Source organism: Neofelis nebulosa, chromosome 17 (genome assembly GCF_028018385.1).
Source record: "Neofelis nebulosa isolate mNeoNeb1 chromosome 17, mNeoNeb1.pri, whole genome shotgun sequence".
Lineage (NCBI taxonomy): Eukaryota > Metazoa > Chordata > Mammalia > Carnivora > Felidae > Neofelis > Neofelis nebulosa.
The window spans coordinates 57,500,080-57,525,624 of record NC_080798.1 but is presented as its reverse complement, the minus strand read 5'-3'; the positions used below and the strand labels follow the sequence as shown (position 1 = coordinate 57,525,624).

At 58.3% G+C, this 25,545-nt stretch overlaps 2 protein-coding genes across 4 annotated transcripts in view; both read right to left on the bottom strand.

Moving 5' to 3' along the window:
* Positions 1–16,490, bottom strand: part of OSGIN1 (oxidative stress induced growth inhibitor 1) — a 47,374-nt gene extending 30,884 nt beyond the window's left edge. Inside the window, exon 1 of one of the 3 annotated variants that reach the window (XM_058709056.1) lies at positions 16,383–16,490. The gene's annotated coding sequence lies outside the window, so the exon portion shown is untranslated. Of the gene's footprint in view, positions 1–999; positions 1,057–16,382 lie in introns of those variants that run through there. The other 2 variants (XM_058709055.1, XM_058709057.1) reach the window with 2 other exon arrangements.
* MLYCD (malonyl-CoA decarboxylase) lies at positions 10,613–25,300 on the bottom strand. The gene is made up of 5 exons (XM_058709052.1): positions 24,730–25,300; positions 17,394–17,506; positions 16,383–16,539; positions 13,609–13,758; positions 10,613–11,831 (listed from the first exon to the last, which is right to left on the bottom strand). Exons 1-5 carry the CDS (start codon positions 25,264–25,266, stop codon positions 11,298–11,300), a joined length of 1,491 nt encoding a protein of 496 aa, XP_058565035.1. The 5' UTR covers positions 25,267–25,300; the 3' UTR covers positions 10,613–11,297.
* Positions 25,301–25,545: the final 245 nt, after the last annotated feature.

Genomic DNA, 25,545 nt, shown 5'->3' with positions numbered 1-25,545 from the left:
CCTCGAAGCCCCCAGAGCTCTGCCGTCAGTCTTGGAGGCCGTCTCAAATGGGAACACAGATCTCATAGGAGCCACGTTCTCCCAGCCACGGGCGAGGGACCCCAGCGTGCGTGAACACGGAGGCACGCTGCGCCCCAGAAGGGTGGGTGAGAGAACACCCAAGACCTGGGATGGGAAGGGGGCACCGCTTATAGACCACTCACCCCACTCCGCACTTCACCTGTATCACATCACAAGGTTCCCCGGCTTCCCCACCAGGGAGTTGCAGTCATAGGATTTTACAGACGAGGGAGCAGCGGCTGGGGGCCGGGGGCTCAGGGGAGCGGAGGCCAAGAGCTGGGGTAGAGCAGGGCTGGAGCGACCAGCACAGACGAGGGCTAACCGAGGCCTGGATGCCGCGCAGCCCAGCGTGGGACTCTGGTCTGGGTCTCGGCGGGGGGAGCTGGGGCTCCGCGTTTTCAAAGCTGATGCTCATGGGCGGCGAGGGGTGACCTACCCCCGTGGCCTTCTCTCCCTGGCCCCGGCATGGCAGGTGGAGGGGGGCTGCTGAGGGCCTCTCGTTGAGGGCGTGGTACTGGGAGCCAGAAGGGGTCGGCGCCCCGAGGAGAGCCCCAGTGCCCAGCCGTGACGGGGCCGGACCGCAGAGGTCGATGCCCCGTTTCGAGCGTCTTGTGCACGGACGCGCAGGGATGTGCCGGGGCCTCCCACGGAGGAGCTCCACACACCCCCCGCGGCTCCGTGTGGGACGGAGCCAAGTGAGCACATTTTACTGCCGGGGAAACCGAGGCGCGGGAGTCGCGGTGCTTTCCCGAGACCACACGAAAGCAGGTGCTGGGGTTCGCCCAGGCTGACCCTACAGCCCACATACTTTCTCCAGGACTGGAGGGCAAGGGGGCCTGGAGCCCGCTCCTCCTCTCTGGCCGGGCCAGGCTCCACCCCAGGCCCCACAGCAGCCCTGGAGAAGTCCCTGCCCGTCCCCGCCGCTGGCCCCCTCCTTACTTGGTGGCAAACAGGCTGGGTGCTGCAGGGTGACAGGTGACCAGTGCTGTCGGGGAGATGGCTTTCCTCCGGGCTCCCCCGCCCCAACCCTGGCTTGGATGGAGCCACAGGAGAGTGAGGGACAAGAGGCCAGGCTGGCCTGTTTGTCGCATCACAAAGTCCTGCCCTGGGCTGGTCCTGGGGGGGTGAGTCGGGGGAAGCCTCAGAGGGGTGCTCTCCCAGGGACCTGGCCCGGCCCAGCTTCCCTCTCTGCAGCAACTCCACCAGAGTGTCCGCAGCCTCCGTGGGGGCACCATGAGAATGGGCACATCTTGCCAAGATGAGCCCCAGGCGAGAGGCCCGGCAGCGCAGGCTTCAGAGCCTGGGTCCGGGGGGGCAGGCACCGCCGTGGTCAGCCCAGCATCATGACCTGTGCACCTGCTCCGCGTGGCCTGGAGCCAAGGTCTGAACCTCTGGAAGACTCGGTCTCCCCATGTGCGGTGTGGGAGCAGACCCAGGACACCAGCCCGTGCGGGCATCCTGGGTATCTCCAACAGGTGGCCCTCTGGGCCCCGGATGGAGCAGGTGTTCTGTTTTCTGGAGCTTTCTGGAAGGAGCTGCAAACAGAGAAGCAAGACCACAGCTCGTGTGAAAAGGAGGCACTGGGGCCAGCAGGATCCAGAAGGAGCCAGCCCACGGGCAGCAGAGAGGGTGGACGGGGCAGACGGAGGAGGCCGCCCGGAGTCTGGGCTTGTCACTGCCATTCGAGAGAGCCCGTGAATCGTCTCGTCCAACGTTTCCAAACGTTTTCCCCCTGCAGCCACAGAGGCTTTTAATACACACAAAAATTCTCATTTGGAATGCCAGTAAGAAAAATTCCCAAATGAAAGAATTATTTTACTCCTTTACATCTATCTGTTTTAGAAATTAAAATTTTTTAATGTTTATTGATTTTTGACAGAGAGAGAGAGAGAGAGAGAGAGAGACAGAACATGGTGGGGGAGGGGCAGAGAGAGAGAGAGAGGGAGATACAGAAACCGAAGCAGGCTCCAGGCTCTGTGCTGTCAGCACAGAGCCCGACGCGTGGCTTGAACTCACAGACCTCGAGATCACGACCTGAGCCAAAGCCGGACGCTTAACCGACTGAGCCACCCAGGCGCCCTGTTTTAGAAATTACAACGGATGCATGCACTTAGTGTAAATTCAGGAACGGCCGCACAGCCCAGAAAGGATGATGCCAGGACTGGCACCCATACCTGGGTTCAAACAAAGTATGACCCGGGCTCTGTGGTCACGAGTGGCCCGTGGCAGTGACAAAACGGAAGAAGGCACCTGTGGAAAGCATGGTTTGCGTGTGTGTGGAGGTCACGGATGTAACAACGATGCCTGGACACAGTCACGTCTGGGGGGATCCTGTGCACCATGTCCAGATGGGGGGTGCGGTATGTGGCTCATAAACAGACCAGCACCACGGGAAGCTACACTCGGCCCCCAAAAGATCTCCCGGGCTCCCACCGGCGGGAAGTAAAAGCTTGACGACGGCCAGGATGTGTCTCCCGATCCCGGCAGATACCCAAGCTTCCCTCTCCCATCCAGCAGTGCCTTTGTCGGATGGGGCGGCCCAGCCGAGCAGCCCTCACGGGCTGGGGGCCCCGTGGCTTTTTGATTCAAGGGCATAAAGCAAGAGACGTGGACCGTTTGTCTGGTCTCGGCTGGTGTGAGTGCAGGGGTGGGGCTCAGTTTGGAGCGACAGGGGCGCCACGTGGTGGCTGACGGCTCTCTCGCGTGTGTTTGCGAGACGTGAGGCCGCACGGGCCCCCCGGGCTGGGGCCCACGGCTACTGCTGTTTGCAGTACCTCTCGCTCCTTTTCAGGCGTTTGGCCACCGGCTGCTCCACTGGAGGGCGCTGGCTTCGTGACCCCGAGGCCTTGGGTTAAAATCTTCATTTTCAGCCAAGGCTGATTTGACAATCACAAAAATTGGGAACGAGGGGCTTGGCGTGGCCGGTGCCTGCTTCCACAAGCCGGCCTGTTGCTGTGGCTGCGACCAAGAGAGAGCTGAGCCACGCAGATAAGAGGTTGCAAATGACCGGTTTTAGGCCTTTCATCAGAGGCTTTTCATCAACTCAGAGGATTTGGGGAAAGCGCGGGTACAGAGGGCTTAGCAAAGCCCAAAGCACCGTGTACCACAAGCGAACAGGTTGGTGGCTCCAATGTGCCAAGATCGGATACGTCACATCGCTGAATAGGCTGGTTTTGCAGCAGTCAAGAAGCTAGACATTTGGTTTTTAAGCAAAAGTTTAATCAAGCAGCTGTGGCGCTCCGGAAGGCGCAGAGAGCCTGGACAGTCTCCCGACGTCACTGCGCCACTGGCCACCGGGTCACACAGGGAACTGCCCACTTCCTGGACACGGAGGGCGGGTCCCCAGGCCAGGACACCTGGTTCTGAGTTCTCCCTGCCTGTGGCTGTCCCTCTGGTCCCTGTACTTCACATGCCTGGAGAACCTGCCTTCGATGAGCCCGAAGGAAAAGTTCACTTTGTGTGTCTGGAGACACAATCTCCGGAAATGTTTCCCGAAGTGTGAGACGGGCGCCATTCTGCGGGCTCTTGAGGACAGAGCAGTGATCTCATGGAGGCCTTTCCCGATCCTTGCTCTTTCAAAAGTCTTTTGGGGATTTTGTGAGTCCTCGGGGGGAACACCTGTAAGTCCGCTCGGTGCCTAGTCTACCCATAATCCTTCCTGACGCTTACTCGTCTCTTCCTTGAGAGGGGAGAGGGAGAGGGAAGGCAGCCATATCTGACCAGAACTTAAGAACACTGTTTGGTTTTTACCATTATTTGGGCTCTCAACTCCTACTTGGTGACAGGAAACACTGACTTTTTACTCATGGCAAGGATATAAAAAGTCACGATGGTCACCAAATGACTGCAGTTTGGGGCCACGGCTCCTAAACTCAGCAGGATTTGTGATCTGGGCTCCATGCCTGAACCAAGAAGTCGTGTCCTCGGTCCTGAAGGACTGGAGAGGAGGTCCTCTGGGACAAATGGCCCCATTCCTCCTCCCCCGTAAATGACCTCTGGCTCCGCCTCGGGGCCCAGAGAGCTCGCGGTGGGGGTGCCTTGGGGAAGCCGGGAGCAGCAGGCTTGGGAAGCCCCGGATCATGCAGGGGCCCTGAGTGCTGTTACGCAGGCCCCGCAGGCACCGTGAGAGCTCTGGGTGCAGGTGTAACACCCGGGCAGGTGGTTACCAGGGGAGAAGGGAGATCCAGCGCCGAAGCCCCGGAAAGGAAGGGGCAACACCGCCACCTAGTGGCGAGCAGGGCGGGCGGCGCCCTTCATCGGCTGATTCAGACCCAGTGGTTCCAGGCGCGGTATTTTTAGCACTGGACAGTCTCTGACCCCGAGGGACAGCGGCCCGAGGCAGTACTGGGACTCACCACTCCTTGCCTCTCCAGCCATGGCCTGTCACCATCCAAGGAGCCACCACATCTCAAGAGCCTGCTGTGCGGCAGGCACTGGGCTGGGCTCCGACCCGCTTCTCTGGTCCAGCCTCCCATGCAGCCCCAGGAGGGGCCGCTGTGACATCAGCGCGCAGGTGCAACCCTGCCTTCACAGCCAGGTGACGGGATCCGGGGACATGGTCTGGCTTGGGAGCGGTGGGACTACGAAAGAGGACGGTCTTTTGAATTTCCCTGTGTTTGAAGCGAGGTGGCAGGGTCACTGGACGAGCAGGCCCCTCAGCCCTCTGGCCTCAGTGTCTTGTGCTGTGAAACGGGGACGGAGGTCTCCACAACTTGCAAGCCACGGCCCTGATTACGCCTTCAGGGAAGCGCAGTCCCCCAGGGCAGCCGGGGTCATGGTTCCTGGGCAGGAACTGAATTTGGAGGAAGGGACAACCCATTGTCCCGTGGGTTCCAGGGGGAAGGAGGGCTGTGCCCTGGTCCCACACTGTGCCCCAGGGCAGGACACATGCTCAGGACACTGTGAGGGCCAGGGCCGAGGGCCAAGCCAGGCCAGAAAGACCCTGCCTCTACGGGGATGAGAGGATTCGGCCCAGGAGCACAGCAAGACGACGAGTGCAGTCAAGGCCAGGCGTCCCTCTCTAGGTGTCTGGATGGGAGGTGGCCCTGGGACCCCCGTGTGACCTGCAGCCCAGCCCGTGCTGGTGGAAGAACCAAGCAGGACCCCGGCCCTTAGGGAGCCTCTACCTAGGGGAGGACACACACACACATACACACACACACACACACACACACACACACACACAAACGTGCCTTGCTGAGAAGGCTATAATGAGGGACAGGTCCCCGATGTGAGGACAGCCTGTTGGGGGGTCAGGGGCACTTCCTGAGGGAGGAACATTGGACAGAATGCAGAAGATGGGAGTCCCTCCCCTGGAGGTGGCATGGAGAGCCTTTCAGCCTGAGGGAGCTTCATGCTCTGGGCACAGGGAGGAACACAGGGAGTTCTGGGAGGAGCACGGGGAGTTCCGGGAGAAGCACGAGGAGTTCCAGGTGCTGAGAGAAGGCCGCAGACAGGAGTGCCCAGGACAGTTCTGGGAAGGCTGTGTGTGTGTGTGTGTGTGTGTGTGTGTGTGAGAGAGAGAGAGAGAGAGAGAGAGAGAGAGATAGAGAGAGAAGGAGAGAAGCAGGTAGAAGGAAGGAGTGAGGATGAGGGAGGAGGGGGGAGAGAGGAGGGGGAGGAGGGGAGGAGCGGGGAGGAGAGGTCTGATTTGCATTTCAAATGGCAACTGTGTGCTGAGGTGGAAACAGATCTGGAAGCGTCCTGCATAGACACAGGCCAGTGGGGAGGTTATTTCATGTAGGAGATGACAGAGACAGGATGCAGCCCGGGCTGGATCCCGGGGTGCAGGTGGGACGTGGGGGAGCATGGGACAGCACAGTCTGGGTGGGGTGACAGGCTGGACGGCTTGGGGTGGCCTCACCGGGAAGGGGTGAAGAGCTGGTTGTGGAGGGTCTGCACGTGGCCGTGACCACGCGGAGTCCACAGGATGGCAGGGACACGCGGGACGTCGAAGCACACGCTCGTGTCTGGAGCACTGCGCTGTCCACACACACACACACACACACACACACACACACACGTCGTCGGTGGGCGGCCACAGAGGTGACTGTCCATACTGGGCCACTTCTGAGAGGGAGGGGAGGGGACACCGTCTTAGCAGCCGTTCCAGGACCACAGCGCCTCAGAGACTGCTCCAGGCCAGGGGGACGGGGGTCCGTGCTGTCCTCATGAAGACGTGGGTGGAGAGGAGACCCTCCAGGGGAAGGAAGGGGCTCCTGGGACTAGGCCTTGAGTGATCTGTAGGGCTGGGGAGGCAGCAGGCCGGCCAGGAGAGCACGTGTCCTTCAGGGCCCGGACAGTGTCTGGGGAATCCCACAGCCCACAGAGCACCTGCTGGACTCGGCCCCCTGGAGGGCGTGGCCAGTCCCCCCTCGGGGCAGTCTGACCCCTCTTAAGGCAGCTCCCGGGTCGCCCTCCACCCCTGCCGGTTACCAGGCAAGGCTGAACCACGCAGACGGGATGTGCCGTCCGGCAAGCAGCAGTGAGAAGTGTGCTTCTCCAGTGGATGGGGAGTACGTACTGGGCCCTTCCATGCGCCAGGCACCACAGGAAGACCTGGGGCTTTCGGCCTCTGTCCCAGCCTCGTACTAGGCTCGCCCCTCCTTCGTCCTGCTAGGAACTCCTCTGGCCTTTTGGCGGCTCACGGCTAGTAAGGGCAGTGGCCGGAGGGCACCACAGAGAGGGCCAGCCTCCAGCCAGACGTCCCAGAGGACCTATTCCCTGTCTCCAAGCAGGGCCATCACCGTCCTGCCCTGGCCGGGGTGGAGTCGGGTGACCAGAGTGACCTAGGGACGCGGTGTCTGCGGCAGAGGCCCAGCGGGCCCGGCCAGAGCCGGAGGAGGAGGGGGAGGGGAGGCGGGGACCCGGGCGGGAGGAAGGCCTCTCCCGGGGCTGGCTGGTCCACGTACCCCGCTGTGTGCGGGCGGCCCTGCCTCTGCTTGCGGCTCCTAAGCCCCTGTTCCTTCCGCCCAGAACTAGCTGGCACTGGGCTTACATCCCTGCCGTGCAGGCAAACATCGGCGAGCCCTGTAGTTCCACTGGAGACGCCAACAGCCAAAACCAGAAAGAGACAAGACCTCCGAACCCACCGCCATTTCCTATCGTGCTTTCTTGGGGGCACTGACGGTGTTGTGCAACGGCTGGAACATTCCAATCACCAGGCCCGAAAAGCCCTGACAGAGGCAGAATGCCTGGACGATCCCACGCCACACACCCCCTTTGGAGCGCTGAGCAGACACCGCCCCGCCCGTGTCACGCTCCCTGCCTGTTTCGCACGTACCCACCCCCCACACCTCTTCCCGTAAAACTCTAGGTGTCCATCTCGCCGGGGGGGGGGGGGGGAGAGCTGGGTGGTCGAGGCTTGAGCCTCCCACCCCCCCACCCCACACTGCTGGCCCCCGAAACGCATCCCTCATCTCCTGAGGGACTGGCTTCTCTTGCTCAGCAACTGTGCTTCTGGTTTGTCCGGCCCCCGTCGGGATCCCCCGGGATGGGCGGCCGGCCCACGGCAGCACCCGCCTTACCCGCTGGTTTGCAGCTGGGATAGATAGGTCGCAAAACCGAACAATGTAAATCATGTAAATGATTGACACTTTGGGAGAGTCCTGCCCGGGACCCATCCCTCTTTGCCACCTCAGTGTCCTGACATTCCTTGTCCTCGTCACCCAGCCGGCCCGGCTGCCTTTCCGCCTCTGTCCCCTGTCACTCCTGCCAGGTGGCCGGGTGTCTCCTCTCTGTAGGTGGGTCAGTGCGGTGGGGAGGCAGACTCGAGCCCTGGCCAGGCCCTGGGCCTCCCCGCTCCTCCCTCACCAGCTGCTCAGCCCTCCGGGGGCCTCACTTTCCTTGCCTGTAAATGAGAGACACTCCCTCAGGCTTCACGGTCGGGAGGTCGGGAGAACGAGCGGCCCGGAGCGGAGATAAATTCTATTTCTTGCTCCTTTCCTGGATGCTCAGAAATCAACGACATGAGACACGCGAATGCATTTGGAAACAAAAAACAAAGGCAGGAAGGAGACCTGGGATCCCGTCCGTCAATTTCGCTAATTGCAAATAATGCGGAAACTGTGGTGAATGGAAGCCATGGGGCAGCTGTCCGTTCTAACAGATCAAAATGGACTTCATATTCCCATGAGGGCTTTAGAATCCAATTAAAAATCTGAGAGACATTCCCTCCATTTAAATCTCAAATATGGCTAATGCTTCATTTCAAACAAAGCCCAGAATGAGCTGATCCTTGCAAAAATGTTAGGAGATTCCTCCCCCACCCTTTCGAGCCACATACAGAGTAAGGAGAAAGCACTCCCCCTTGCTGGGGTGTAATGCCCCCGGATGGATGCCGGAGGGAGGGCAGAGCTGTGCAAGCCCTTAGTGGCTCTTGATCCGGAGGGCAGTGGAGGTCCGGCCCTGAGAGGACACAGGGAGGGAGGGCAGGAAGAAGGGGAGAGGGAGGGGTGGTGGAGAGGGGGAGAAAGAGCAAGCAGGCATCAGTGACTCCCCGGCCTTGGAAGTTCCCGCCTCTTCTTCCCCGGGGAACAAATTACGCCACTTGGTCACCTCTAGAAATTGTCAACAGAAGCCAGAAAACCGTCATTCTAATTTCCAGGTGAGGGGATGACAGGATCCGGAACCTATACCCAGGTGAGCATGATGGTGGTCCCCTCCTCCGGGCTTCTCAGCAGCCCTGACGTACCCGTGTGCTGTGGCTCCCCCGTGTACAGATGGGGAGACCGAGGAAAGTGAGGCCGGGCGGCTCCAGCCGTTAGGCCGCGCACTGCCTTTCAGAACAGGATGGGGCCACGAGCAAGTGTGAGCGGGTCGGTCCCAAGACCGTCAGCATCCCCGAGTCAGAATTAACCCTATCTCTAGCAGACCTGAGGACTGAGCCTGTGGCAAACCCCTTGTGGAGAGAGACGGGGTGGGGGGGGGCGGCAGGGGTGGGGGTGTCTGAAGCACAGACCCCCAAGCAGCGAGACGAAGGTATCGGAGCTCCGACCAGCGGTTCAGGGGGAGGGGAGCAGAGCCTCTCCTCGGATGGGGTCTGAAGGGGAAGGTGGGGGACACGGAGGGAGAGCAGGCTCTACGGTTGGGGGGGCGCGGAGCACAGCTTCAGGCCTGAACCTGGCGCGCTATGGAACCCAAGGACAGTCACGTACTGAGCACCTGCTGTGAGTCTGTCCCCTCTGTGGGCACTTTGCAGGGGAAGACACTGTGGTCCGAGGGGCTGTCCAGAGTTCCCTGAGAACAAGCGCACTGGAGCCCAGGTCCGGGAGACAGCGCCTACACCCGCGTCCCCCGCGTAACGATGTCACCTGGGCGGTGGGCAGTGACCAGCGGGACGTAAATTCACGACGCGGGGATCCAGTGACCTGCTGCAGCCCTCCGAACCCACCGCTGCGGGGCTATTTTGCAAAGGATGACATATGTACACCTGGGCGGTCTGGTCGTCCCTCACAGGGAGCGGTGAGCCGGGCCGTTTGAGCCGCCTCTGCCCTCCTGGGGGCCGTGGGGTTGAACAGACCGTAGCACACAAGGTGTGAGGTGAGCGTCGGCCCAGCGCGGCACCACGAGGCGGCCCGGCTCCCTCCCTTCGGTGACTTGCACTGACGCCCGGAGACAGGACGCCCACCCACCCGCGTCCATCCATCGCAGGCCGTCTGGGCTGCTGTGACAAAAGATCACCGACCGAGTGGAGGCTGGAGATCCAAGGTCAGGGTGCTAGCACGGCTGCGGGAGGGCCGTCTTCTGACCTCACATGGTAGGAGGGGCCGGGGGCTCCGTGGGGCTGCTTGTTAAGGGCACTGATCCCCACCTCCCAATACCATCACCTTTGGCGGGGAGGGTTCGAGGTAGGAATCTGGGGGGGTACAACGCTCAGAGCACCGCACCACCCACATCCGCCCGGCCGGCCAGCCGGCCCATCTTACGAAGCGCCGGAGAGGATCATGACAAGAGGCTTGACAAGAAAAAACCACCCCTGGCTGTGGCAGGAGCCGGGTGACAGGCACGTGGGTCATTAGGCTATCCTGTCCGCTTCCGTGTATTTGGTTTGAAAAGTTGCGCAAGAGGAGGCTAAATAATGCGAGAAGGTGTGAAACGCGGGGGTGCAGGGTTGGGGTCTCAGGCAGGCAGCTCTGGAAGAACTCTCCCCGAGCCCCTCGAGGGCGAGGACCCCGGGCCTGGTGGGGCTCCAGAGCTCAAGCATTAGATTAGCTGGGGGCCAAGTGGAGCAGCACCAGAATGCTGCCCCCAGGATCCAGGGAGAGAGAACTTTCTAGTGGCGACCACCATCACGCCGTTCATGATCAGGCAGCAGCCCCACGCGGGAGGTGACGCACAAGGACCGGGGGTCGGGTCTGGAAGATGAAGGGCACGGAAGGCTGGGGGACCCGTCTGCAGGAGTGAGGACACGCACACACGGACACCGCACCCCTCCCACAACCCCGGACGCCGCCCCTCCCTGCCTCTCTGTCCTCACACTCTCCTTCACGGGACACCCGCACCCGCCCAGCCCGTGAGGTCTCGGCTCTCGGAGGTGACCACACACACCGTCTTAAATAACCACCTATTTAATGCTTCGCAGAACAAAACCGTTCTGTACTACGAGGATCACTGGAAGCCTGCAGCACCGCAATCTTCGTCTCCGATCCGGTTTAAGCCCCAGGCAACCACACCTTGCGTGCTCGGCGATTTCGGCAAACGGTGTGCAGTCACGAACATTTTCATACATTCAGCATCTCCCAAATCTAAGCGAAATGGAGCACAGCCCGCTATCCCTGTGCGGCGAGTGGAGAGAATCGGCTAAGACAACCACGGCTGAATTACGTTCTAAGCTCGAGGGAAAATCTACTCTCACCCGGGCCACCTGCCGGGGTCCTCGCGAGGCTGCCCGGTCCACCGCGGGACGACAGCCAGCAGAGATTCTAGACCTTTCTAAAGTTGGAGGTGCCACCGCACCCCCTCTGGCAGCGGGCCAGGCCGCTCTTCTGGGGAGAGCACACCCACCCACCCCGCGTCCACCGGAGCCCCCATCGCGCGCCAGGCACCACGCCTTCGCTCTCTCGCGATGGGAGTTAGGACACAGCCTTCCGGTGCGGCCCTGCTCTGGGCAGGAGAGCGCACTTCAACTCTGCTTTACTAAAAAAGCCTCTTTTGATCCATAATCCGCCACCCCAACCCCCCCAACCCGTCCAGAAAATTATCCTTTTCTGAGTCAGAGACATGGCTTGAGGGCAGGTTTAAAGTTTGCTGTTCTTGTGAAACTGGGCCACAAGGCTGAGCACCTGCTCGGAAGCCTTGATGTTCTTGGCGCAGAGGTAGCTGGTGCTGTTGGCGGCCGTCTCCTCCAGGTAGTACCGGTAGTTGACCATCAGGCCGCAGGAGCCGGTGACGCCCTTGAGGCTCGTGTCCGCCAGCCAGTTGAGGCGCCACAGCACCGCCCCGTTCTGCAGGTGGAAGTTTGCCACGGGGTTCAGGGCGTAGCCCCGGTGCTTCTCTCCGTACAAGTACCAGGCACAGAGCCTCATCAAGGGGGCCTGCAGCACCCTGACCAGCTTCTCGGACTTCACCCACTCGCTGCTGCTGAGCGAGACCTTGAGGGTCTCGTTAACGGGACCGCCTAGGATCTCCGAGATTTCTTTACATTCGGAATCTGTGAGCAGTTCACTCCTCCCGTGCTCCTTTGCTTGTGAGTTCAGGAGCCCCAGAAGCCACTTGGTGAAGCCGGGGATAGGAGACAGACTTGAGAATGTCCCGAGATGAGGAAACTCTCTCTGTAGGGCACGGTTGGTGGGGAAGGGAAGGTGGAGAGAACACACACACGTAACTCAGCAGGCATGTCACCGAGACGAAAACGCCTCTCCACGTATCATTCGCGCACCGTTAAGGGCTGCATGTCGCTGTGTGGTTTACCACATGCCCTCTGGGGTGCATTTTCTCCTTTCGAGGGGCACTTATGAAGAACCTGACATATGCCAGGCCCTAGAGAGACCCTGAGTCCCCAAGGCGAGCCTCGACGACGGCTGCCCTGCCCACGCCACCTGTCAGAATGGCCAGTCAGGGGCCCGGCCCGACCTGAGCAGGGGCTGCTGCTGAGAAGTGGGGCACGCAGTCTTGTGACCGCACCTCCGGAACATCTGGTCTGCCGTGCCCCTCCCGGGGACTGCTCTGTGGCCACACAGCCCGGCCTGCCATTTTACCCGGTGACCGTGTACTGAACAAATCATCGCTTGCAGAGCTAGCCCACAGTGGGTGTGGACTGTGGGCCAGAAGGCGGGGGGGCACCGGGGGTTTCTCCATAGCAGACAGGACGGTTCATGTTCAAATTACAGCGACATCTCAAGGACAAGTTTTTTGTTTTTTTTTTTTAAACCCAGCATTTTCTGATTAAAAATGTAATTTATGGTCACTACAGGTGAATTTTTTTAATGTATGATGGAAGGAAAAAAAAAAACCCCAAAACTACCATAGTCCACAAGTCTGAGATAACTTAGTCTCTAGGGTTGATAAAGTGTAACTCCGTCTTTCTCCGGTTTTTACGCGGGCGAGGCATTTAACTTCTATCCCTGCTTTCTGAACTTACGTTGTGACAATTTTCTCCTTTTCATTCAGAATCCAAACACATAACTTAACAGAGTAAAAGATAAGACTGTACCAGGGTTCTCCTAACCGTGTTCCTCTCGAGTGTCTGCCTTTATAAACCGCGGTGCAGAAGAGTGACACGGCTTTTTGGGATTCTCTCTGGTGACTTTCTGGCTCGCGGCGGGGTGCTGTGACCAGCCAGCAGGATGGCTACTGGGCTGAGGGGCCAAATCTGATCGATTCAGAAATTGACTCTGCGGGTGAACCTCCGACTCTGCCTTTCTCACCGATACGCCCCCGCCCCCCACCCCATTCATCAACACCTCAGCAAAGAAGAAGGAAAGAAGAAACTTAAATTAATTAGATGTGGCTCCTTATCGCCTCCAGGGAAGAAGTGACAGAGAGTGATTCTAATGAAGCTGATCGCCTGCTGAACCCTGAGTTCTCAGATTTAAGATTGATTATGAATTTAATGCAAAGCACGCTGGTGTTTTAATTCCACTCTGTCGTTCTCCACGGAAGGGTTTCTGCTGCAGCGACACTGCTGAAACCACGCAAATAGAAGGATACCACTCTCAGAGCCAATTATTAGCCACCTAATTCTTTTACCTTTAATTAGATTCTGCCCATGGCGCTTCACTCAAGCCCCTTAGGAGAGAGTTTCAAAAAGCTAGACCCAGACAGAACCTGAGCGTTTCTGCTGTAGGATGGCGAGGGGCTTTTCCCAGGGTAACGGACAGAAGTTATTACCAAAAAAAAAAAAAAAAAAAAAGAAAAAAAGCCAGCCAGCATATCTGCCCCCAAGCTGCCGGGTCTAACCTCGGCACTGCCTCCGTCCTGAGTGTTCTCGGGGAGCCTAGAACGTGCCAAGGGCCGTCTGGCCCTTTCGACCTCTCCTACCTCCCTCTAGATCCCCTCTCGTCCCCCATCCCCAGGGGCTGACACCCCCTGCCCCCACACGGTTCCCACCTGCAGCTCCTTAAGCACTCGCTTGACGAGGAAGGTGCCCAGCTCTACCCCCTGTAGTCCGGGCTGCGTCAGGCTGATGGAGTAGAAGATGGCCGCAGAGATCTGGCTCCCCTCCTCCGTCTCCGACGGGGGACACTCCTTCACTATGGCCTGGAAAACACCACGGTGGTCATGGTGGGCTTGGGCCCCCCGCTTCCCACGCCTGCCCTACCTCTTGGGGCCGGGAGAAGCCAGCGAGGATGGGAGCCTGGAGGCCTCGGCCCCGTTCAGGGCCTCGGCTCTCGAGACCCACGGCCTGTTCCGGTTTGAGACCTCTCCAGAGGCGGCAACGCACGGCCTCCCTGGGTTGTTTGCTCCCCCTGCACTGTTTCTATCGCAACGAACTTCTCACCAAGCAATGCATGTTCCCTTTGCCTTTTCCGGGCCTCTGTGCGGTCAGAGACGGATGAATCTCCTCCCTGCCAGCACCAGACGTAACCCGCCGACCCGGCTGGTAGGCCAGCGCCTCCCTCTCCGTGGCTGCCCTGCGTGGGCCTGACCGTTCTACCCTGCAGTCATTCTCGCTCCTTGTCTCTGAACTCTGGGCTTTCAGATTTCTCAACAGGCCATACGTAATCCCATAAAGTCTTTCTCTCAGCAAGTTCACCTTTCCGTACCCTTTTGATTTTGTGCTACGTCCTTGTTTTTCCTTGGGGAAAACACACATCCGTACAGACACGCACACGAAGTAATGCAGAAAGACTCCTACTGGGAAGTCCCTTAGCCAAGGCTGACTTTATTAGCTCTGAGTTCTGGGTGTGGTTTTCTGAACCTCAACACTCTGAAGGTCACCGGACAACAGCGGAACGGCAGGCGGGGACCTCCAGTTTGCTTCGAGGCAGGTGCACCAGCTTGCTTCCCAGAACGCATTTAAGCTGCTAACTTCCATCAGTGACAGCCGATTCTGGCAGCGGGGGTGTTCCCTCCACGAGGTCTGGGAGTCCACGAGCTTTGTGAAATTGTGTGTGGAATGTGTGGGTCTGCTCGTGTCCCCCGGGGGACGACATCCTCGAGCTTTCACCCCCTGGAGATGCTCAAACGGTCTTTCCTGTGGCTTCTGAAGAGCTAAGAATGCCGCTGCTGTAGGAAGGCGGGGTGGATGGGGACAAAGGGCCAGGGACACCCCCCGGGGCCGCGCTCTGACAGCTCGGTGCCACCTGGGTCAGGATGCACCTCTGCCTCATGCCTACTCTTCACCGTGTGAGGTCGCCTCCGCTGTCTTTCTGGAATGCTGCAGGTTACCTTGTGTTCCTTGCTCAAAATGTTCCAGCAAGCCTTTTTTTTAAAGTTTTCAAAACACAAATGAATCTTTCTTTGGTTACACAAGAGACCGCATGATGTCAACGAGGCAAAACGTGTACGCGTGAGGAAGAAATCACAAGTTATTCCCAAACCAAGTCCTGCTGTTAACCTTCCGGTGACCTTCCAGTCTGTCCCATTGGCGTAGGTGCGTGCACACTTCAAAACACACACACACACACACACGCACGCACACACACGCACACGCACACCCTGTGCACGCGCTCTCTCCCCGCGCCCACGCGCCCCATTCTCCCACGCCCTGAGCGCTGGGGTGGAACCCCGGTCTCACCCTTACTGGTACTGGGATCGTGGGCAGATCTCCCAAGTTACCCTAAGCCTCAGTCTCCTCGCGTCCATGAGGACAAGAATAACAGGAGAAACGCTGAATGCCCAGGGTGGCACGAGCAGGGACGCGGGGACATGGCTCATGAGCTGACAGGCACCCAGCAAACGCTCGATCCCTATATGCTTAAGCGCACACTGAACATGCCGGTCTGGAGCCTGAATTTCCGGCCGTGCAAGACCCGGACAGTGAGCAACCGTCCACGCTCCCAGGTCTGAGCATCACATGGGGAGAACTCCCCAGAGTGGAGATTGTAGGTCGCACAGAACGCACGTCTTCTATGTTGACAGACATCGCCAAACTGCCCTCAGAGAGGCTGTGGCAGCTTCCAGCGCGTGTGGGTCCCGCAGACGCAAAATTCACGAGGGACTTTCTCCGTGGAGGTCAAGAACACCCGCCCGCTGGCCCTGCTTGGTCTCTCCACCTTCTGATACCATGAAAGGCTGCCTGGATGCCCATCCTGGGATCTGGTATCATCTTTCCAGCTTCCGGACCGGCCACCCCGGACCCAGAGCCGCAGCCCACCGTGCCTCGGGTTCTGACAAGCCCCAAGTGCCCCCGGGTCTCCGCTCCCTCGCCTGCTTCACCCTCCCCGTGGTCAGGCCCCTGCTCCCAGCCCCCGCACTGGTTATTCTCCAGCCCCGGCAGGAAGGATCTGCACCTTCCTGTCCACCCCAGAGCAGGCAGCGCCTGCCAAACAGGGTCCCGTCTCCTCGGCTCCCCGGGCCGAGCTCTGGGCCCACCTCAGACATGCCGCACGGTCTGATTTTCAGTGTTTTAGTCACGGGTCTTGAAACCCGGTCCCGGGGCCCCGTAACGACCACTAAAGTGTTGAAGGATGCACCCTTCTTTCCTTAGCCATGTCTTAGCTGCAGGTCGATGTCCCCAGAGGAGTGCCATCCTTGTTCTGGAACTGTCTATACACGACGTGTCTACGCTCTGTAGCCACAGACTGGGAGACTTTCTCTAGCCGATTCAAAAGTCCACAGATGCCTGGGGCAATCTACTTCACAAGGCGGGGGACACAAGCACGTTTAAAACAGCGTCAGGGACTCTGCGACGCGGCCCTGAGCCGGCCGGCCGCGGGTACCTGGATGTTGCTGGAGATCTCGTTGGTCAGCGCCACGTGCAGCACGACCAAGGGCTCCTCGGGGCTCGCACAGTGAGAAAAGAAGTAACACCGCCTGTAAGGCCCGACGCGTCGCTTCATATCCATCCAGTTTTTCACAGGATGCACGGCCTCAGACCTGGGGGAAAGTCAGAAAGAAGTAAGCCAGGGGGACAGCTCGCAAGGCACGCAACCACTGCCGATTCCTGTGCGTACTGCCAAGGGAGCCTTGGCGGCTCGGTCAGTGAGGCCCAGTCCTCACTACAGTCCATCCGTCCTTCGCATGCAGCTTCAACAGGCCTGCCAGGAAAATTCAAAGAAAACCGTTTTAATGTGAAATAGCACTGGCTGAGGGGAAGAGCAGCTAACGACCCTCGGACCCACAGACTGCCCCCCACTTCTTAACACCTGGCCTTAAGGCTACTTTGCAGGCCCCGGAAGCAGATCCTGACACGGGCAACCTGAGGATGCCTGCACCTCCCGGCGGCTCTCTCCTCCGAGTCTGCGGCGTGAAGTCCGTGCTGCAAACACGCAGCCCGGGTTGTCCAGCGGCCTCGTCAGCCACGCGCTGTTTGCAACGTGTCAAATGGGAGCCCCTCGGGTTTGTCACGCTTCAAAGCGCAACCTTTCGCGAGCCTCGGTGTCTATAAGATGGCACGGGCACCAAGACCCGCGAGGGAAGAGCGGCTCCTGTCCGTGGGGACCGCTCGGGCTTCGCCGTGTCCTGGGCACGCGGGGACCACGCCCCACACAGCCCATCCAGAGACTTACGCCAGGGAGGTGCCGTCACAACTACGGGAGGCAGATGCCGTTGGGGTCACTAACGCCAGGAGTCGGCCCAGCGGGACCCTGTGGCTCTGAGAATGGGGTGTAAGGAGAGGCGGGCCGTGCACTTGACCACGGGCCACACACGTTGTGCCTGGGCCACAGCGCTCGCGGACAGAGGCCGGCTTTCAGCTCCCGTTCAGGAAAAGTGACAACTTGAATACTTACTCGCTGATTTTCTGCAGGACCTCACACGGCGAGTGCCAGGTGACCCGTTCCAGGCTCAGGAACCCCGAAGAGAACCACTCTGAGAGCATGCCCTTCAGCACTCCGTTCATCTCCTGAAAGGGAGAACACAGGGTGCTGGCTTCTGGGGACAGGCCGGCCAGCCCGCCTCTGTGCCACCACCAGCCGACACGGGGGGATCAAGCAGGCAAGAGGGACGCGAAAGCAGACCGCGGGGTGCTTCTCCCAACGGCTTCCTCGGTGACAGCTCCGCGGGACTCACCCCACCCAGGTGGCCGGCACCCGGCTCTCGCCCCGCCCGGCCACCCCCGTCAGTAAGACCTCAGCGGGAGCTTTCGATCCGAGCGAAGCTGCCCAATCGGACGGCGTGTTCCAGCTCACGCGCCACAGTGAACGCGACTGGAACTCGTGAAGTCGACAGGTGCGCCACGAAGGGGACGCTAACACGGGGGGCGCGGGGATCAGGACGTCCCCCTCTCGGGAACATTCTGGGACGTGCCCAAACGTCTCGTTTCCTGAGAGGGGCAAGCACTGGGGGTCCGGGCACCATATCCGTCAACTCAAAGGTGCGCGTTTTCACATTGTAACGTCTCTGAAGTCGGGATTCATCTTGCAAACGATGGCGGGGTCGCCGCTTCACTCGTAGCATTTTTTTCTACCTTAGTGGGACATAGAATAGAGTGTGTCGGGCAATCGGTGGCTTTAGATGTGATGAAATTATTCTAAGTTCACTTCACTGATTACACCTAATCTACTTCTGGAAGTGAGGAGCCAACTTTACCACCCAAGACACGTGCGCCCAGAAACCTTTCAAGCAAGAATGGAACCGGAGGCACCCAGGGCAAGGCAAGGGCGCAGGGGCAAACCCAGCTCGGTGTAGCCCACTGTGACCGCACTGAACATGTAACCACAATAGGCTTCCTGACGGCTCGAGCGAGAGGATGCCGGGGCCCCAGACACGGCTGGTTGTTCCTCAACAGCTGTTTCCTTTCCTTCCAAATCAACAAAAGTCTTATGCTTTAGGCAGGCACATGGCTGTCCAGGTTCAAGATCACACTGCAGCCAGGGGCAGTCAAAAGAGCGAGTCCTGGCCAAACAGATGTAAGCAGAAGTAAACATGGCAGGAGCATGCCCTTTGCTCATCTTTTCTTTGTTCCTCTCACCGCAGCCTGGAAGGTGATGTGATGGCTAGAGCTAGAGCAGCCATCCTGGGCCATGAGGTAACTGTGGGGAGGAAGGTTTTTTGGGGAGAACAACAGACGGAAGTCTAGGTCAACTGAGGGCATCACAGAACAGAATCAGCCCTGGGGTGTCTACCTCCAGACTTTTACATGAGAGACAGACTTCTGTCTTATTCAAACCACCATTATTTTGGGTCTCTGTTATTCACAGATGAACTACATACTAACAGATACACTGAATGTTACTGAATAATAACATACATCTCAGTATATCCAGTACAGAATTGACAGAGAGCTACCACCGCAAAAGCTGTAAAAATGTTCACGTTTTATTCCCTGATAAATGAAAGGACTCACAACTGTGTCACTGGAGGATAAGCTTGAAGTAAGTAAAATAAAGGGTTGGTGGCTCTGAAAAGCTTTCAGAATGAAGTAAGATCCCTCTTTAAATATTTAAGGCCTGGGGCACAGAACCAGCCACCGATTTGTTCTGTGGGACCCCATGGGGGCGAAGAGGGAGGTAAATTTAGGACCAACAAGGGGGAGTCACGGACAGATAGACTTGGACCGAATTTAATGTAAAGGAGAAGTCTGGAATAGCCAGGGTTGACCAGAGATGCTATCCGGGGAGAGTGAACATCACCACGAGCGGGGACCAAGGGCAGGGTTTACAAGGATTTGGTGGAGCCGTTCTAAGGATTTAATGGTTGGACCAGATGCCCTTTGCGATTCTCTTTAACTCTGAATTCCATAACCCGGTCTCCCTCCCTCAGCTCCACGCTCGGTGAGGGCAGAGGTGGCTTTGACGTCACACCACTGGGTCCACAGGCATTCAGCGGGCTCTCCCACGTGGAGGACGGTTAACAGACTGATGTCAAACGAAAAAGGGGAGACAGACTAGAGAGTGGAGAGGATGAAGGGGCAGGAAGGGAGGCCAAGAGAGGCCAAGGGCCAGGCATACAGACGGCTGCTCATACAACTGTATTCACAGCACTGGATCACAGCGGTTCTTAAACTTCCCGGGGTCCTCGCGTGCTCGAGTGCTTGCTAAAAACCACAGACGTGCTCCCCAGAAAAATGCACACACATTCCTCAATTTTTGCACCCAGTTTCCTGGGAATCGTGGATGCCTGTGAAACTCATCTATGGATCATCCCCGGAGGCTCACAGACGCCGGACTGGGAACCTCCACACTGGACGGTTGGGACTGGATCGGCCGAACTCCACGGAGGATGTGCGGGCATCTCCAGCGCATCCCTAACAGGAGAGTGCGGGACATGCCTGGCTTCGGTATCGATTCAGGATTAATTACGAAAGAAATGGCTTGGCTGATGAGAGCTCGCCCTCCAAGGTCTCTTCGTTCTATTTCAGGCTACCGACGGCTATGAAATGTGACAGTGCTACATGAGAGCTGGGAATCTAGGTGAAAGGGCACACGTCCCCAGGCTCAGCGCCCACCGGCCGCAGCTGTCCCTGCTGGAAGGCACCAGCGGCCCGAAGGCTGTGGGATCACCGACAGCAGGAGGGAGAGAAACTGCCTAGGCTTCTCGCTCATCAATTCAGCCATCAGTTGTCAGGTGTTCGATCCAAGACTCCCACTCACAACTGCCGGGGATGCCAGTCAGCGTGGGCTCAGTCTTCCGGACCCGCCAACGCCTGTTATCTTGGAGGACACTGAGCGGAAGGCCAGCCAGCCTCCCCTTCTGGCAGAGAAAAAGCGGTCCCCCACCCTCTCTTCTGGGGTTTTTGGCTATCAAGATCTCCCGATGTCTGGAATGTGGAGAAAAGCTAGTTTTCACTGCTCGGAAGCCCTGAGCTGGGCAAGCGGGCCCGAAGCACAGGACAGGGTCACAGGGCCACAGCGAAGACATTTTAGGTCTGATTCCAACTGATAGAGGCTCCCCCCCCCCACCCCCCACCCCAGGGGACTGGGGCAGCCTTGATGAACTACAAATAAGGTCCTTTTTAGTTTAGCTAAGCACAGAATTTAGGAGAGCCAACAAGGACCTGTGTTCACTGAAAAGCAGGACATGTCACTAAAAGAGGCCGGACGACAAGGTGTCCGGTGCGGCCCGACATCGCAACGGTGGGGACGCTGGCCCGTCCGGCACGAGTTTAGCCCCCTCCCCACCGTCAAGGCCTACACACCTTTCACCCCACTGGAATTTCTCCGCTCAAACTGCCATCAGGAAACCCTTCGGTTTTCTAAATGCCAACTTCCCTCCGGTGTCCCCAAACTGCTGGACAGTGCTCAGACCTAGAATATGGACTCAACTCAGCCTCACGGGGGACTTTCTCCCTGAGAAACTGCACTCTTCAACCCCAAGAGGCCTTCGGAGACGCCTCCGGAGAAAATCAAAAAGCGTCTAGACCACACACACAGCAGGCGTGCGCTGATCCTCACAGCCCAACGTCCGGTAATCACAACCCCCGGGCAGAGACCAAGAGCCGGACAAACCGTGCCCTCGTCTGTAAACCTTATTTTTAGCAGAGCTGAACAACCCTCACAGCATTTCCTGGAAGAGAAGCAGGCTGACCTGGAGCGTAGCAGCCGCCGGCGCAACCTCTCACGTCGGCACACGGCCAAGGGGCTAAAACCACCAGAAACCACGACTGTACCCAGTGCATGGCCGTGGGCCTCACACTAGCTGGCTCTCCTGAAAATGCCACGGCGTCCTACAGGGCTCAGCACCCAACAGCGTGTGGCAGACACACATCCCGGGGTAAACGCTCGGGGCTGAGTCCGTAGCAGCCCGCACGGCAACTGGAGCGTGTTCACGTGACTTCCTCTAGCGTGTCCGGAAGTCAGCAGGTGCCGGGGAGCAGCACAGCTGTGGTGAGGTGCTGTGTGCCCACGGTGAAGGGTGCCGCGATCTGAGGCACTGGGGGAGCAAGCTCCCTGCTCCCCCAGCATCACGGGGCACCCCAGGCCCCTGGCGCCCGAGACTCCTGCCTTAAAGCTTTGCGTGCCAAACTTCCAGTACTTTCTGACAGTGTATTCCTAAAAGCAGAAAGTTCTAGCTGCGTCGCCTCATCAGCTTGGATGCAAAATCCAGAATGTGGGAGGAGAAATGGGAGATTCTGGCGATAGAGTACAAGGCCGGATCCCAGTGACATTTTCTAGGGACAGAAAAAATGATTCTCTGAACGACTTAAGTGACAGGGGTTGAGAAAACTGTTACGTGACTATGTGGGACATGGGAGAAGGAAACCCATGGATTCAGCACTAACGGTGACATGCACTAGATACAAGGCCAGAATTTTCAGGCAGAGAAAGGCAAGAGGAGTGACTCAGCACCTGGAAGAGGCGTCTTGTAGCCAGTGTGTCCAGACCACACGCGGAGGCAGAGGTCAGGCTACAGTTGTCATCCTTTGTCCAAGAAAGATCTTTACTCCACATGACTTTCTGCCTGTGGGTATGCAATGTTTCTTCTGTGTGTGCACAGCCTTGGTTGAAAAAACAAAGGAAGCCTGAACCCCGGAGGGCCTGGTGTCGCTGCCAGCTTGGGATCTCCCTGGAGCACGCCCCTCTCCCCCAAACAAGTCTCAACGTCACAGCTTCCAGCTGCCACCTTCCAGCCTGCACGACAGCCACCTTTTCTTGTGTGGGGAAGAGCAAAGGCATGGACACATTCAGTTAACATCTCACAGAATCGGAGGACTCAGAACCGGATGGGACCTGAGAAATCACTGGGGCCAACACCCTGAAATCGGCAGTCCAAGGGTCTGACACAACGCCTCCGTTGGCTGTGCAGAAACCTTCCGAGCCCTCTGGGCTTCCCTCCAGGCTCAAGGCTCTGTGTGGAATGGTCTGATGTCAAGACAGTTGGGAGCAGTATGTGCTGACCTGCTCTTGTGGCGGGGGACCTGGGAGTCTCGTCTCATGCATCATCCAGCCTTTTGCTATGCTAGACGTTGAAGACAAGGCTCCCGGTCTTCAAGGGGCTGATTACCTAGTTGGGGTGGGGGAGGGTTGGAGGAGTAATACATCTCAGACGCTACATTCTGTGGTTAAGGTACAAAATGCAGGTGAGGTGCACAAATAATAACGTAGCCTGTGAACCGCCAGACCAGGTAAGGCCACCTTGCACTGGAGTGTTGGAAAGGCTCAGTGATGAGCAGCTCCTACTCTAACGGGCTTCCCAGGCAAGAATGGCGGAGGAATGTGTGTTCAGGAACTTTCCGTCAAAGAGCCGGCGTGGCTGCAGAGAGGTTCTGTGGAGGGGGCGAGAAATGGACGGTACGGCTGGCAATGTCCAGGGTGGTTTGGCGTGAACCAAAAATGCCGGAAGAAAGACATTACATGTTGGTCCTTCCGGCTTTCAAGGGAGTAAAGACCGACTTGTGGTGTCAGAGAAAGATGAGCACTGAGGTTACTCATGAGACGGAAGTTTGTACGTTTACTCTTGGAAAGAGCAAATGCAGTCGCAAGCAGAGAATACTAATGTATTCTCGTGTATCGACGTGTACCGACCAAGTACACAATTCGGGAGTCATGAGGACGGGGCTCGAGTTCCGGCTCTGCACCCTGGGCACTGCACTTGACTTTGACAAGCTTTAATCATTTCCTCTGTACAACAGGTCCCTATGGCTTGCTGGCAAACGAGCAAGTGCATGAGAAGCACTTACCATCCACCGTGACTGCTGCTAACTCTTCCCGTACTAGAGTGGAAGCTTCTGGACCGAGTGACCTTAGTGCCAAGACCATGTCCAGTGGTCACAAGTCACACAGATGGATGGACAGACAGGTAAATGATTTCATTCTGGGACAGGCGACATGTTACCCAACTCTTCAGTCTCCTAGGCAGTAAGAATCAAGTTTCAGAAAAACCACCATGGAGCGCTGGTCCCTGCTTCAAGAAAAAAATAAAGTATGCTTGGATTGAAGACTAGACCCAAGCAGATGGGAATGTACACGGTGTGTCGAACACAGTCTCGGCCATTCAGACCGGGCTTGAGCCAGAATCATGATCAATTCAGATCCTGGCATTATAAGTTAAGCAGCCATCATGAGTAATCAAATCACAGCACTATTATCACTGAAAGGAACCCCATCCTTAACGATACACGATCTTTCGCACATAGATAAAGTCTTTCGCGAACACTGTAACTCCCGCAGCAGGACGTGGTTATAAAGCGTACTACGAAGAACCCCAGACTTAAGATGTGCATCGGTGATCGGAGACATATCTATTTGCTCTAAGTTCTTGGTCAAGTTTCCCCACCTCAGTGTCTGCCTCCTTAACCCACGTAAGAATAAGGCAATGAACATGAAAATTACTGTGCCAGTGTTAGAATTCTAAGTGAATTAGGACATAACCGATCAACTGCTCAATTTTTTAAAGCGAACTGCACCTTAAAAAGTTCTTAACATCAGACGCTTCTTGCAACGTTTACATCATTTTTTGGTCGTTGTTCACTAAAAGGGCAGGTTAGTGGTCCTTTCGTATTTAATACCAATAGTATAAGAGCACTATATTCGCCTATCGGAGATCTTTCGTGTCGTTATTTAAATCCTACGGTATTTACTTGCATCCAACATGAGCCCACCGTGCTACGCACCTGATTACTCAAGTACTCAACTTGGAATCATCACATTTCAGGGCTGAACTCAGGAAAGTGAAATGTCCTGCCCAGCCAGGCGGCAGAGCCCAGAGACATCATCTTTGTGCATTCCAAAGGGTTTCTTATAGACGAGGCTTACACACAGAATGAGTGTGCAGCTAACGTGTGCCGACACCACCTGGGTTTTTGGAGGCTACGTGGTGCTCAGTTTAGTACTGGTTCAAGTATACCACATACAGGAAACTCCCAGCTAAAACAGTACAAAAGAGACTTCGTGGAGCACACTAACCAGGAAGGAGGAGTGACAGTCACGTTACAGGCAGGCGGTGCTGAGTTTCTAGTAAACACTACACGGTCAACAATGGAACCAGGCAGGGATTCAGAAAGCCTGGGAAGGAAGGGGACGGGGCAGGGGTTCAGGGGGCTGTAACTCTGGGCAAAGTGTGCGCGGCTTCGGGCTGGGGAAGGTGGAGTGTTTGGGGCTGCAGGGGCAGGTGAGGACTCTCCGGGGAGGGCCATCAAGATCGAGGACCTGGTGCAAGGCGTGGGGGCGGCCCGGGGCCAGGCCTTACCCGGACGTGCGGCCCCTCCACCAGCTTGAGCGCCTGCGCCTCGAGCAGGTCGGCCCGCAGCCGCACCAGGAAGCGCACGCCGCCGTCCAGCTTGCTGATGTGGTGGAAGAGGCCGCGGTAGCGCGGCACCAGCGCGTAGCGCAGCCGGTCCTCGGCCTGCAGCAGCACGGCCGCCTCCCGCGGCTGCTGGCGCAGCTGGAGCACGCCGGCGCTCTGCTCGGCCACCTGGCCGTGGTCCACGCCGAAGCCCCGCGCCAGGCGGCTCAGCAGCTCGGCGCGCTCGGCCGCCTCGGCCAGGCCGCCGTAGAAGCTCACGAAGTCCGCGCACTGGCCCTCGGCCGGCGCCGGCGTCTTCTCGCGCAGCTCGTAGGCCGGCGTGGCGGGCACTGCGCGGCGCAGCAGCTCGTCCATGGCCCGCTCCAGGGCGCCCGCCTCCGCCGCCGCCGGCCCGCTCGACAGCCGGGGTCCCGGCGGCCGCGGAGGAAGCCGCAGGGGGAAGAGACGCCGAGCCGTCAGCGCTGCCCAGAAGCCTCTCATGGCGCCGCACGGCAGCTACTTGAGGACGCCGGCGCCGCGGGGCTTCCGGCTTCCGGCGCGCGCCGTCCCCATTGGCCGAAGCTGGGGGCGCGGGCGGGACGGTGGCCAATCGGAGGGCGGGGGGTGGCGGCGGCGCGGAGCCAAGTGCTACCAAAGGTCCCGGCGGGGCGGAGACGCGGGCGTGCCTCGTCCCTTCGCCACCCAAAGTCACCTCCCCTGCCGCTGTCCTCTTGCCCCACCTGCTCTGCTGCCTGCGTCTCCCCTGCTCTGCTACGTGCA

Coding starts and splice junctions, on each gene's coding strand:
- MLYCD (XM_058709052.1), bottom strand. CDS start 25,266: ATGAGAGGCTTCTGGGCAGCGCTGACGGCTCGGCGTCTCTTCCCCCTG. Junction 17,507..24,729: donor TGGAGGGGCCGCACGTCCGG/GTAAGGCCTGGC, acceptor TCTCCCTTTCAG/GAGATGAACGGAGTGCTGAA. Junction 16,540..17,393: donor GTCCTGCAGAAAATCAGCGA/GTAAGTATTCAA, acceptor ACTTTCCCCCAG/GTCTGAGGCCGTGCATCCTG.